At 38.6% G+C, this 13,380-nt stretch overlaps 2 protein-coding genes across 2 annotated transcripts; one reads left to right on the forward strand and one right to left on the reverse strand.

Annotated features, from left to right (window-relative positions):
• Positions 1–263: 263 nt before the first annotated feature.
• On the forward strand, positions 264–8,083 carry LOC148587424 (uncharacterized). The gene is given in 4 exon segments (XM_088512603.1): positions 264–315; positions 318–720; positions 6,891–6,948; positions 7,985–8,083. Coding segments are annotated over 4 exon segments (612 nt in total).
• Positions 8,084–8,792: 709 nt separating this feature from the next.
• Positions 8,793–12,552, reverse strand: LOC132170571 (receptor-like serine/threonine-protein kinase SD1-8). The gene is made up of 8 exons (XM_088513057.1): positions 12,328–12,552; positions 11,163–12,200; positions 10,949–11,051; positions 10,361–10,604; positions 10,044–10,254; positions 9,711–9,948; positions 9,228–9,375; positions 8,793–9,119 (listed from the first exon to the last, which is right to left on the reverse strand). Exons 1-8 carry the CDS (start codon positions 12,503–12,505, stop codon positions 8,811–8,813), a joined length of 2,469 nt encoding a protein of 822 aa, XP_088369183.1. The 5' UTR covers positions 12,506–12,552; the 3' UTR covers positions 8,793–8,810.
• Between the last annotated feature and the right edge of the window lie 828 nt (positions 12,553–13,380).

A 13,380-nucleotide genomic window follows, 5' to 3' on the forward strand; every position in this document is an offset into this window, starting at 1 on the left:
TAAAAAAAAAACCATAAAAAAAACCAAAATAAAAATTATTGCTTCAAAAAAATCTTTTATTTTTTATTTTTTAAATTAAAAAATAAGACAAAAGTAGGCCAAAGTTGAACAAAATAATGGCGCAGTAGCATTTCTCTTATTTGTCACCCTCCTTATTCCCAATCCACCACGCCGCGTGGAATATAGAGGAACAGAACAATGACAAATAGCATTATCATTAAGAGCAGTTGCGGCTGTGGTTGGGAGCGACCGAAGAGAGAAATATGGCGGCATCATCTCACATGCTCTACCACCTCCTCCGTCCACCGCCACCACAACAACTGCCACTCTTTCCTAACCCCTCCTCCAAACCCCACTTCGCAAAATGACCCACTTCACCAAATCTCTCCCTCCCCTCTTCTGCCACTCTTTCTCAACTCTCGCAACCTCCCCTCCTCTTCCCAATGACCCATCTCCATCCTTACAACACCTAGAAGAAGAAGAAGATGAAGATAATGATGAAGAAGAAGAAGAGATTGAAGAATTTGATGGGGAAGTAGAGAGTGGAAGCGAAGAGTTGGAAGCGGGAGGGAGAGAGGAGGAGGGATCCCGCGTGATGGGAGTGGGTTCTTCGTCGTCTTCATTGCCGAGTCTGAGTGTGAAGGAGAAGAAGGAGCTCGCGTCGTACGCGCACAGCTTGGGGAAGAAGCTCAAGTCCCAATTGGTGGGCAAGTCTGGAGTTACCGCTAATGTGGTTTTTTTTTTTGATAAAACAGTGGTGCTTTCATTTATACTCATCAATGGGACAGAGCAGTTTGCTCTGAAACAATATTTTCAGCAATACAATCAGGTGGTACAAAAGTCCACAACCTATCCATAATCTGTGTTGTGGCCATCCTGGCCAACATATGCGCTACATGGTTGGCCTCCCATCTAACGTAAGCCACTTTCCAGCTATTGAAGGTCTGAATTTCCATCCGAAGATCATCCACTAAGTGTCCGATTCTGCTCCAATCTGGCTCGGTCGAGTTCACTGCATCAACAACTGTCTTCGCGTCACCCTCCAGCCATAAACGTGAAAAACCCATTTCACGGGACAGCTGAACAGCCATGAGAGCTGCCAAAGCTTCTGCAGCAACTGGCTCGATGAGGCCTTTTCGAGTTACACTTTTTGCTGCAACCATATTACCTTGTTGATCCAGTATAACTGCTCCCAGTCCAACCCAGCCAGATTGCTTTCCAATAGCCACATCCCAATTCGCTTTAACCCAGTTGTGAGGGGGAGCCAACCACGTACTCAAGCAAGGAGAAACCCCCTGCGTCGCAACTGTGTATTGCTGCTCCTGCACTTGGTGAAATGCTCCCATTGCATTTGCTGCACTATTGACGATCTCATTTGGAGGAGAAAAGGACCCTTCATGGATAAGTGTATTCCTTTGTAACCAAATTCTCCTAGCAATGCCCACAAACATCTGAAACTCATCAGAATCACATTTCTTTAACATGCCATTGGCCACTTGGAGGAAGTCAGTATCATTGAAGACACTTTTTTGAAATTTTCTACACGCCCCACTCCATACATCTTGCGCCGAAGGGCAATACCACAGAATATGAGCTGTTGTTTCTGCTTCAATTCCACACACCGGGCAGCTTGGGTCAGAAATAATTTTTCTTCGAACAAGGTTATCACGTGTAGGCAAGATATTATGGCATGCCTTCCAGAAAAAAACCTTTTCCACATTGGGTATATTAAGTTTCCAAATCGCCTTCCAGATCGGACTTACCTCCTTTTGAGATGAGCACGCTGCCTCCTTTGGTGTTTCCCAATCTTTTTGGATATGGTATGCACTCCTGACTGAGAAGGTCCCCTTGGTTGTTCCCATCCATATGAGCCTGTCCTCTTGATTAGTATGGCTAATGGGCAGTGAATGGATCACCGTGCTCTCCTCTTTGGAGAATAGTTGTTCTACCAGGGGTTGCTGCCACCCACATCCAGCTGCATCAAAAAGTTGATTGACTGTGGCCTTCGGATCAAGCAGCTGTGGAGGGGATTGCACCCGAAAAGTAGAAGGGACCGGAAGCCACCTGTCTTCCCAAATTCGAGCTTTTTGACCATTTCCAAATCGCCATACCAAGCCTTCCTTGAGTAGAGCACATGAACTTTGAATACTACGCCACGCAAATGACGATTTTTTCCTTAATGAGGCCTCAAGAATTGAACACTCTGGGAAGTACTTGCTTTTCATGATATGTGCAATTAAGCTATCCGGCTCCGTCCACATCCTTCAAACTTGTTTTGCCAAAAGTGCTTTGTTAAAACAAGTGAGATCACGAAAGCCCATCCCTCCCCTTTCTTTAGGGAGCCCCATTTTACTCCAACTCATCCACGCAATTTTTTTATCCCTCTCTTTGTGCCCCCACCAAAAGCGACTCATAAGAGTATTGATCTCCACACACAAAGTCTTTGGAAGGAGGACGACACTCATGCAATATGATGAAATGGCTTGGATAACCGCCTTCAATAATATTTCCTTTCCAACTTGAGAAAGAAAACGAAGCTTCCAATCCTGAAGTCGTTTCCGTACCCTCTCCATGATACTCTTGAAAGCATTTACACGTGAACGACCTACAAGGGCAAGTAGGCCCAAGTATTTGTCATAACTATGGGAAACAGGGATACCAGCAAACTCCAAAATAGAATCCTTCTCAACCTTCAATGTATTTTTACTGAAAAAAATACAAGTCTTGTTATTGTTCATTTTTTGCCCCGATGCCTCCTCATAAGTTTGCAAAATTGCCGTCAAATTGCTCAATTGCTCAAGATTTGCCCTGCAAAACAATAAACTATCATCTGTAAAAAAGAGGTGGCTTATTTTTGGGCCCTCCTTAGAAGTGGGAACCCTCGACAAAAGCCCCTCCCTATTCGCATTTGTCACTATAGCACTTAGAGCCTTCGCACACAAAAGGAAAAAGGTAAGGTGAAATTGGGTCACCCTGCCTAATACCTCTAGTTGGAAATATATGTCCCCATGGTTCTCCGTTAACCATTATTGCATAATGTACTGAAGAGACACACATCATCACTAGTTGTATCCATTGTTCATTAAAACCCATTTTCCTCATAACTGCCTCTAAAAATCTCCATTCAACCCTATCATACGCTTTACTCATATCTAGCTTAACGGCCATAAAACCCTTCTTTCCCCTCATACCTGTGTGCATCGTATGGAGTGTTTCATAAGCCGCCAATATATTATCTGAAATCAATCTACTCGGGATAAAGGCGCTTTGTGAGGGGGATATGATAAGTGGAAGGATTTTTTTTAAGTTTATTAGCTAGAACCTTAGAGATAAGCTTATATAAAACATTACAGAGGCTTATGGGACGAAATTCAGATACACACTCCGGATTTTTGATTTTTGGAATAAGAGCAATGTGTGTTAAATTTAAATTAGGGGGCATACTCCTAGAGTTGAGAATATTTAGAATTCCATTACATACCTCCTCCCCCATGATTTCCCAATTTTTCTGGAAAAAGCAAGCATTCAGTCCATCAGGTCCAGGGGCTTTTAGAGGTCCCATTTGGTGCAAAGCAGTGCTAACCTCCTCTATAGTGAAAGCCTCCATCAGCTCATTATTCATGCTATCCGAAACTTTAACACTTAAGTGCTGCAAACATGGTTCCAGTGCTCCTTCTTGTCCAGCCGAAAACAAATGAGTGAAATAATTCACGAAGGCCCCGCCCATTCCATCCGGAGTCTCCCACCACTGTCCCATCTCATCTTTTATTTTTTCAATTTGATTTTTTTTTTCCTCCTTGAACTAGCACAAGCATGAAAATATTTTGTATTTCTATCTCCATGCTTAAGCCAGTCCACTTTTGTCCTCTGGCGCCACCACATATCTTCCATCTCCATTTGTTTTTGGATATCACGCCTAAGATGATTTATTTCAGCACTGTCCAGCCCACCTTCAGTACTCCCTTGCATGTCCGCCAGGCGTTCACGCATGTGTTTAACATTGGCTGGCTTTGGACCTTGCGTATGCTTCTTCCATTAGCTTACTCCCTGGATACATGCACTTAGTTTCTATTCCATCAAATCCCAGCCTGAATTCTGATAAATGGGCTGATTCCATGCCTTGGAAATTGTTTCCTTTAACCCCTCCTCCAATGCCCATCGTGCTTCAAATCTGAATTGCTTCAGCACCTTTTCTCTTTGAGCACTTTTAATCAGACTTAAAAATAAGGGTGAATGATCTGAAGATACTGCGGCTTCCACATTTACCACTGCCTCTGGAAAATAATCCCGCCACTCTTGGTTTGCTACTCCTCTGTCAAGTCTTTCTTTGACAAAATTCAGACCTTCTTGGCAATTGCTCCATGTGTATTTGGGCCCACAATATCCAAGATCAGCCAGATCACACTCCTCCAAGGTTTGTTGGAAATCTTGCATAAGACTGCTTTGCCTCATATTCCCCCCCCCCCCCCCCCCCAATTTTTCAGTACCATTGATCACCTCGTTGAAGTCTCCAATACACACCCATGGCAAAGGGTCAAGTCGAGCCAAGTGCTTCAATAGAGGCCACACCTAATGTCTTTTGGGAGCCTCCGGATGTCCGTAAAATCCCATGAACTTCCATTGCAAATTTATATTAGGGCCGCATATTACAGCATTAATATGCCTGTGACTAAAATTTTGTATATCCACCCTTTCATCCTCCCCCCAAAAAAGCCCCAAAACCTCCACTTCTCCCAACACAATTCACTACAAACATGCTAGAGAAGCCTAGCTTAATTCGTACATTTTCCATTTTTTTCCTTCGCATTTTGGTTTCCATAAGGAAAACCAAATTGGGTTTCTTATCATTCACCATTCGACAAAGATCATGAACTGTCAGGAGGTTCTCAAGCCCCTGGTAGTTCCAACTGAGGATAATCATTGGGGTCGGCGGGGCTGGATTTCAGCCTCCGCCAATCCCAAACCAATATTTAACACACCCACTGTAGTTTCTTTCCTTCCCTTCTTTGTTTGGCCCACACGTTGGCCATCTTCATTTGTCTCCTTTTTTCTACTCCCTTGTGTTTCAGATAAAATACCCTCACTCCCAGCTGCCCATTCCCTCTCCTTCCTTTTCCATGTCGCCATTGCCCTTTCTACGTTTTCTCCTTCAGGACCCCTTTGTCCGTTACTACTAGTTTGGGCTTCTTTAATTGTTTTCTCAATGTCTACAAGTTTTGGCCCCATGTAAGAACCTCCTGGGCTGGACCGTGTGTCTCCATCAAGCCCCAACTTTTCATGTGGGCTCTCTCTTATGTTTCCCTGCACCTTGGACCATAGACCCTTTTGTGACATCTGTCGTTGGTCTGGAGGAGGGTTTTCTCCCACATATTTCTAGAATTAGCTGAGATTTTTTTCCCATTATGCGATCCCCCATATCGAGTAGCCGTTGCCCCATTATTGCCAATAAATTGGCTTTCCTTTTCAGCTTGTTCCTCTACATGGGAATATCCCACTCCATCTCCTTGTTTTCCGCCAGAATCATTGCCTTTCCCCTTTTTGAGAGAGAAAAAATTACTTTCCTGAAATATTCCATCTGAATCTCCACAGCCGTCGGAATCTTCTCCAGTTCTTCTCAGATCTTCTCCCCGCCGAGCTCCACCAGTCCAACGACATGGTCGTCCATCTTGAGCGTGAGTTTCTGGTAAGGTTCTCCCTGACTTGGGGGCGTATCCCCCATGGTTCCGTTCTGCTCTACGGGTTGGTGAAGCAGCTCATAGCCATGGGTCAAAATCGTTCATGCCTCCCTGGTTACGCAGGTCACTCCGCTTCATACATCCCTCATGACCATGCCTAATCACCCTGCAATGAAAACAAAATTTCGGAAGGCTTTCGTATTTGAAAGCAATCAAAATTGAGTTCCCATCGAGTTTCATCTTTCTTCCCCTTGCAAGTGGTTTATACAAATCTATGAGTATTTTCACACGCAAGAACTCACCCCATCCAACCCCATCTTTATCACTATCAATCTCCTCCACAACCCCCACCGAAGAGCCAATCTTACGCCCAACCTCTCTCCTCATACACCCCAAAGGCAAATTAAACATCCGCACCCAGAAGGAGGCCTTATCGAATTTGAGTTGCGTCGGTGAAATGCGCCAATCATAATCCTCAACCATAAATAGGTTGCCCTAAAAAACCCAAGGTCGGCCCTCCAATACTCGCTTTTTGTCCGTCCCATGTTCAAATTCAATTAGGAATAGATTATCCCCTAGAACTTTGAACGTTAGATTTCCCACCGGCCTCCACCATTGTAAAAGAGTATTTTTGATTGTCTCCATACTCACATATCTATCCGCCACCAGTCTTCCAACAATGCATGCCTGACCTCTGATGGTCACCTCATGAAAATCTGTCGCCTGAATATCTATATCCACATCCTCTTCTTCAGACAAAGAGAATTTTGCCCACATATTCGCCAAATCTTCAGCCATAGAAAAACTTTAAATAACACCAGATCGATACAACACCAAATTCACGTTACTTCCACAATCTCAAAAACATGGGAAACTATCCTTCTCCTCTAGTGTATTAGCCTAGAGAGAAAACTGAAATCACCAGGTCGTTACAGAGCAAATTCACGTTACTCCCACAATCTCAAAACATGGGAAACTGTTCTTCTCCAGTTTTTTATATCCTAGAGAGAAAACTGAATGTTTCTTCGTGAAAAATCGTAAGCCAACAAAAACATCCCAAACCCTCTTCCACCTTCTCCCTAATAGATTACAGACAAAACAATAAGCGCCACCTCAAAGGCTGCACCAATCGTTGCCCCCATTAGGTTCTTCGAAGCTGGAATTCTCTTTGGATCTTCTGTTCTTCTACTACTCCATCCATCTATTAATTAGCTGTACCGCTAATGTGGTTTCTTCCTTCATTGAAACCCTCGAATCCAACGAGCTTCTAAAGGTACCAATTTTTGCAATAAATAATTTTGTTTGTTTTACTTGTATTCTAGTGGATTGGCTAGTAGTTTGGTGATTTGGGTCATTACAATTTTTTTTGATAAATATTATAATTATTGTTTGCAACTCTTGATCAGTTAACAATTTCCTTTTCTTTTCTCCCTTAAAAGCACTCTGCAAAATTGGATATCCGATGTTGATTGTCATCCATCATTCTTTTTAGATTAACAAAAATTGTTTATTATTATTAGGGAAAAGTCCATATAATCCCCTCAAACTACCACTCAATTGACAATGTCCCTCCCAAACTACAAAAAATTGTCAATGTTCCCCCCAATGACTAAATTACCCTTAGTAAAATAAAAAAATAAAAATAAAAATAAAAACTAAAACTTCTAGAAAAAACCTAAAACTAACAAAAAAAAAAAAAAAATCCAAACGATGGCTTATTTTTTATTTTTTATTTTTAAATCAATTTTATAATAAAAAAATTAAAAAAAAAATTAGATTTTTTTTTTTATTTTTTTTTAATTTTTTTTTATTTTTATAAAAACTGAAAATTTTTGTTTTTTGTTTTTTTTAATTTTTGTTTTATAATTTTATTTAAATAAAAATTTACGTTTTAAAAAATAAAATTTTCGTTTAATAAAATGAAATTTTTTGTTTTTTAAAACTAAATAAAAAAAATATTTTTTTTTTAATAAAAATTTCCGTTTAAAAAAAATTAAAATTTTTGTTTAAAAAAATTTGTTTTTTTTTTTTAAAAAAATATAATCTTTAAATTAAAATTTTTCATTTTTTTTAAAAATCAATTTTTTTTTTTTTGAATTTATAGGGGTATTTTTGTCTTATTGAGAAATCTATAGGGACATTTTTGTCTTATTGCTAGTCTTGGGAGGGGACATTGACAATGTTTTGGTAGTTTGGAGGGGACATTGTCACAATTGAAAGTTTGGGGGGGATATTGTCAATTGGGTGGTAGTTTGAGGGGGGTATGTGGACTTTTCCCTTATTATTATTATTATAATTATTGGTTTCAGGGTTGCAACTTTTCTCTTGGGCCAGTAATTCGGTGCTGCATGTTGAGATGGGCAGATCCAAATGAAAAGGAGAAACCGGAAACGCCTTTGTTGGCTTAATTGGATCAAACACACGTGCAACCCAGCCCATTGGGCTTCAGATATCAGATAAAAGATTGGGCTTCAGGTTTCCAAGCAAAGACCGTTAAATCTGGCGCGAAAGAACTTTAGGTTACAAATTGGTCTCTACAATACAATAGGGCATAGATTTTATATGGCCTAACACATTAATAAACATACCCAATACTCTTACAAAATGAAAAGAAAGTCTCTAAGAGTTAGCTCAATTAGTTAGGGATCACGCCTTATAAAGCGGAGGTCATTAGTTCGATTTTTTCTTCCCCCTCTTGTGTGGACATGTAAATAAAATAAAATAAAAAGAAAAGAAAAATATGAGTGAATTACTTGGGAAAACATTCACCCATTAGTATGTGAAGATTTCATAATGAAATTGAAAACTAAGGAGAAAAGTGGAGGAAATTTTTTTTTGAAGAAAATGGATTTCAGGTAGTTTGGCATAAGGGCTACATTTTGCTCTTATTGCTTGATTGATCTTTATAATACAAGTAATCCCTATTTATAAGAGAAAGATGGTAGGTAAATACAATAGTAATAAAATTATATTGATTTGATTCCATTCAACTATGGAAAATATGTAGATAACAAAATTATCAAACCTAAATAGAAACCCAATATTCTAGCTGCATGTGGCATCTCAATATGCATAAATGTAAGATGGAAATGTTGGTTCTAAAATTTTGTTTTTCTTTGATGTATGAAATAGTATTTATCGAGCTTCCATTATTGAAATAGTTAGGTTGGATATTGAGCAATTTCCTGCACTGTTGATAGTTGAATTTGTGTCCATCACATTCCGACCTCGGGTAAAAGCAGGTTCCTTGGGTGTAGGTAGAGGTGCATGTTCACTGATAATCATTGAGACTACGTCAAGCATGGTAGGTCGATCAGTCGGGCTTTCTTGGACACAAAGAAGCCCAATGTTAATGAATCTCAGCAAAATAGAAGTGGGGGAAGGATATCCTATTGTTGGCTCCATCAAGTCCAAACTCCGATCATCTCTCCACAACTCCCAAGCCTAGTTTGATTCAAAATCAGACTAAATTTTATTACAAACTAGAACAATTTTAATTTATAAAATTAATGTAAAATATAAGGAATTTGGGAGAGTAGAAAAACAACTCACATATCTCAGAAGATTTAGTGAACTACTGTTATAGAAGCCAGTATTCTTCTTGCCACTTAAAATCTCTAGGAGCAATACTCCAAAGCTAAACACATCAGACTTTATCGAGTACAAACCATCCATAGCATATTCGGGAGACATATAGCCACTGCATTTCAAAATTTTGTAAACAACTTGATTAGTAGCTCGCTTAGTGAATTTATATAAGAATTGCAAATATAGTGCTGCTACAGATACTACAGCTTTTACTATAAGCCCCTTCTAAACTTAACATAACGGCCTATAATTTCTTAAATGATTAAGCAAACAATTTGACTTGTTAATTAAATTAGTTAGTGACTAATTTGTCAATCATACAATATTCTTAATTATTTTATCAATTATGAACTGTCACATCAGTTTATAAAAATATTGTAGTAAAAGTTTTAGTACCCCAATCATTTTCTTTGCAGATACTAGATATGAAATAGATTGCATACTTACTAAGTTCCGACAATTCGATGTGTATTTGTTTGTGTTTCATTGTCTCCAACTATTCGAGCCATCCCAAAATCTGATATTTTCGGATTCATTTCACTATCCAATAGAATGTTACTGGGTTTTAGATCTCTATGTATGATTCGAAACCTTGAATATTGATGCAGATAAAGAAGCCCTTGGGCAATCCCTTCAATAATGTGTATGCGTGTTCTCCAATCTAACATCCTTTTCTTGGTTTGATCTGTTTAAACAGTACAACTAAGAAAATTAATGCTAAAAGAAAAATTGAAAATAAAAAAGGATCATAAAAAGCATGATAATGAAACATGCACGCACCAAAAAGGTAGAAATCCAAACTTTTATTAGGCATGTACTCATATATTAACATTTTTTCATCTCGCTCCATACAACAACCCAAGAGTCTGACAAGATTTCTGTGCTGCAGTTTGGCAATTAGTATTGTTTCATTTCTAAACTCCTCAAGCCCCTGTCCAGATCTTTTTGAAAGCATTTTTACTGCAATTTCTTGCCCCCTTTGTGATTTCCCCTACAAAAGAGAACCATAAGCCTTTTAAACTTCCATGAAAGTTTACCATTATGGGTTGTCTTAATAGTTTTGAAGCAAATTCATCAGGAGAATGAATCATATATACCTTGTAAACTGGTCCAAAACCTCCTTGTCCAAGCTTATTCGTAGTTGAGAAATTATTAGTTGCAGCTGATACACTCTCATAACTAAACACCGGTAAGTCAGCATCCTTTTTCTTCCCTCTTATATTCACATTACTTTTAGTGTCTGTTCCATCATTGATTCTATGAAGTTCAGTACTGAAATCAAATGACAACAGATCATATCTTGAAGTCTCCTCTGCTGTTTCAAATAGAATTACAAGAATTTAGTGGAAAATCAAATAACACTATGAGCCATGACAGTACACAACGGTAAATAAGTTTTCAGAGAAATGGCTAAATAACCGCAAAGGGCAGCCCTTCCCCAGGGTGTAGTTTGTAGGATCTCCCCAGGGATCGTTTCAAGAGCCTGAGCACTATCTTCACCAACTGATCATCATGAGACTAAAAAGCTTTTCATTGTGAGGCCAGGTGAATTAACACTCTAAGTGCAAGGACATGTCACAGGTTTCTAGTCTTAGATTTAGGCTACGTTTGGCAAATGACTATAGCTAGCATGTAATTTTTTGAGAGTGATTTCCACGTATGGTAAGAACTTACGCTGACTTTTGCGTTTGACCTTTCTCTTGCATGAAAAGCAAATTGAGAGGCATAAGATAAGCCCGGTTGCAGGGACCAGCACGGCTAAAATCACCCACGCTTTCTGTTTGTTGCCTGATTATGATGACAAGAATCACTATTAGCTCAACCATAATAGAGAATTAAGTATTCATTCAGAAATAGAGATAACATAAATTTGTGTAGATTTCATTTCACTCATCCTGCCTTTGGTACTTTGATACTCATTAGCAGCAAGTCTGAGATAGATATCTTGTCCAGTCCCGCCACCATTTGAGAGGTTCTGTAAGTTCAAAAGAGCTCCTTCCCATATCATACACCTGCTGCTATTGTAAGCATAGGCTGTGCAAGAGCAATTATTCATGCAAGCCACTTCACAATTCGTAGCGCTTGCTGCCAAATATGATTTTGAATTATTAAGCAATGTCACGTTTGGTATTTTCATGAACCAATCTTTTTTGCCATTAGCATAAGTAATATTCTCACAGAGCAATGGGGATTTCCTCACACAACCACCTGACCAATCGCTTTGGTTAGTTTCTTCAATTGAAAATGGTTTAAAACCATTTAGACATACACAGGGCTTTGAGATATTCCCATAATTATTCCCATATTTCACGCCAAATGCACCACACAGACCATAGACATCAGATACTTTTACCGGTTCAGACCAAAATAAAGTCCAAACCCAAGATGTGTTCGACCATGAGAGTTGCCGGAGCACCCCTGAAGACTTAATGACAAACCTAACTCTGGAACTGGAAGAACTGTTTTTAACAGAATAAGTAAAATAGCTTTCATTTTTATTTGACACAAAAGTGGGGTTGGATATATAATTCATCAACATGTTACGAGCTAAGCTGAAATATTTTTCACTATTATTCCAAACTCCAGTACTCCAATACATTTGGGATCCGTTCCACTCCAAGATATATTGACTGCTTCCATCTGGGGCTAACCTGAAGGAGAACATACCTGGTGCAGGATCTTCTGAATTTTTCCATGAAATAAGCTGCTTTGATTTTCCAGTAATCTTATCGATCCCAAGCTTCGCACCTGGGAGCCATGTATCGGTTGGATGGTCGAAACTCTGCCAAAATATAGTATACTGGTTGGAACTATCTCTTAAAACAAAATTTCCATCATCACCAAGAACTGCTTCAGTTGAGTTTGACAGGGGTTGTGTCAAATTTGTCGACCAAACTGGTATGTTGGAGGAACCATTAAGCAGGACTAGATTTCCATCTTCGTAGAGTACAAGTCTTGATGAAGGTGCATCAGACAAAGGGTTCTCTCTGTTTGCTACCCAAACATATTCTTTGACATCAAGATTATTATTATACCATATGCCTAGGTATTTTTGAAGAAGTACCTGGTCTGAAGAAACCGAGCTCAAAATTGCTACCTTCAGATATTATGGTTGCACTCGCTGAAAGAGACTGACCCGCTGAAAGGGTATCTCCTCCTGCAACGGAGAAGCATGCTCTGTAGTAAGACAGGACAAGAAGCAGAACAAAGAAGAGCCATGGCTTCCTTGTATAGGTAACCATCCCTCTCTAACTGGTGGCACCGCAGATAGGAATTACAGAAAAAATGCCACCGGAATAAATAATGATGCTACTCATTCACCCAAAAATAAAAATAAAATGATGCTAATAGATATGAATGTGAGCAAGAATAGTTTGACTTCTCTTATGAGAAAGTCTTCTCCCAGCAAGTTGCCTTGACGAATGGTCTATAATCCATTTTGGAAAATTACTCAGGTATAAAGTCGAACACCTTCTGTCAAGGTAGAAAGCTTATTTCTTAGTTTCCACAAATGTGACATCATTGTCATTGACTCATTAGGACGAATGACGCCAAGGATCGAAGACTTGTATTGAATAGGCGAAAAAAAAGAAAAAGAAAAACAATGTTTTTAATAAAAAAGTAAAAAAAAAAAAAAAATTGTTTTATAATAATTTTTTTATTTAAATAATAATAAAAAATAATTAATGTGATATAAAAAATAAAAATATTGTAATTGATTTTGATAAGAATAGTACAAGGACTTTTCTTTAGCCATCGGCAAAGAGAGCGAATGAGGAATATTATAAGAGACCAAACTTATCTACCATCTGCACTCGAAGACAAACATGTCATCTTGGACATGATCACCCCTTTTGGACAACTAAGAAAATACGCAGATGCTACTGAGATTTTTCCTTAACAAATTAATGATGATATTTGTTAAAATATTAATTAAATTTATTTCCTTACATTGACTTACACTTTTAATATAACTGACAAATTAATATAATGATGTAAAAGTTATAAATTCACGCTTTATTTGCATCATTCACTTTTATTTAAACATTTTTCAAAAAAAAAAAAGAAAAAAAAATGTAATAAGCACCATGTTAATCAAGGTTGAACACTCCTTTTC

Source organism: Corylus avellana, chromosome 2 (genome assembly GCF_965113065.1).
Source record: "Corylus avellana chromosome 2, dhCorAvel1.hap1.2, whole genome shotgun sequence".
NCBI lineage: Eukaryota > Viridiplantae > Streptophyta > Magnoliopsida > Fagales > Betulaceae > Corylus > Corylus avellana.

Bases quoted from the DNA above. Each gene is read 5' to 3' on its own strand.
- LOC132170571 (XM_088513057.1), bottom strand. From the start codon at position 12,505: ATGGTTACCTATACAAGGAAGCCATGGCTCTTCTTTGTTCTGCTTCTT. The intron at 9,376-9,710 runs GTAAGTATGCAA...TTTGAAATGCAG, and splicing joins CATCGAATTGTCGGAACTTA to TGGCTATATGTCTCCCGAAT. The intron at 9,120-9,227 runs GTGAGTTGTTTT...GAATCAAACTAG, and splicing joins CACTAAATCTTCTGAGATAT to GCTTGGGAGTTGTGGAGAGA.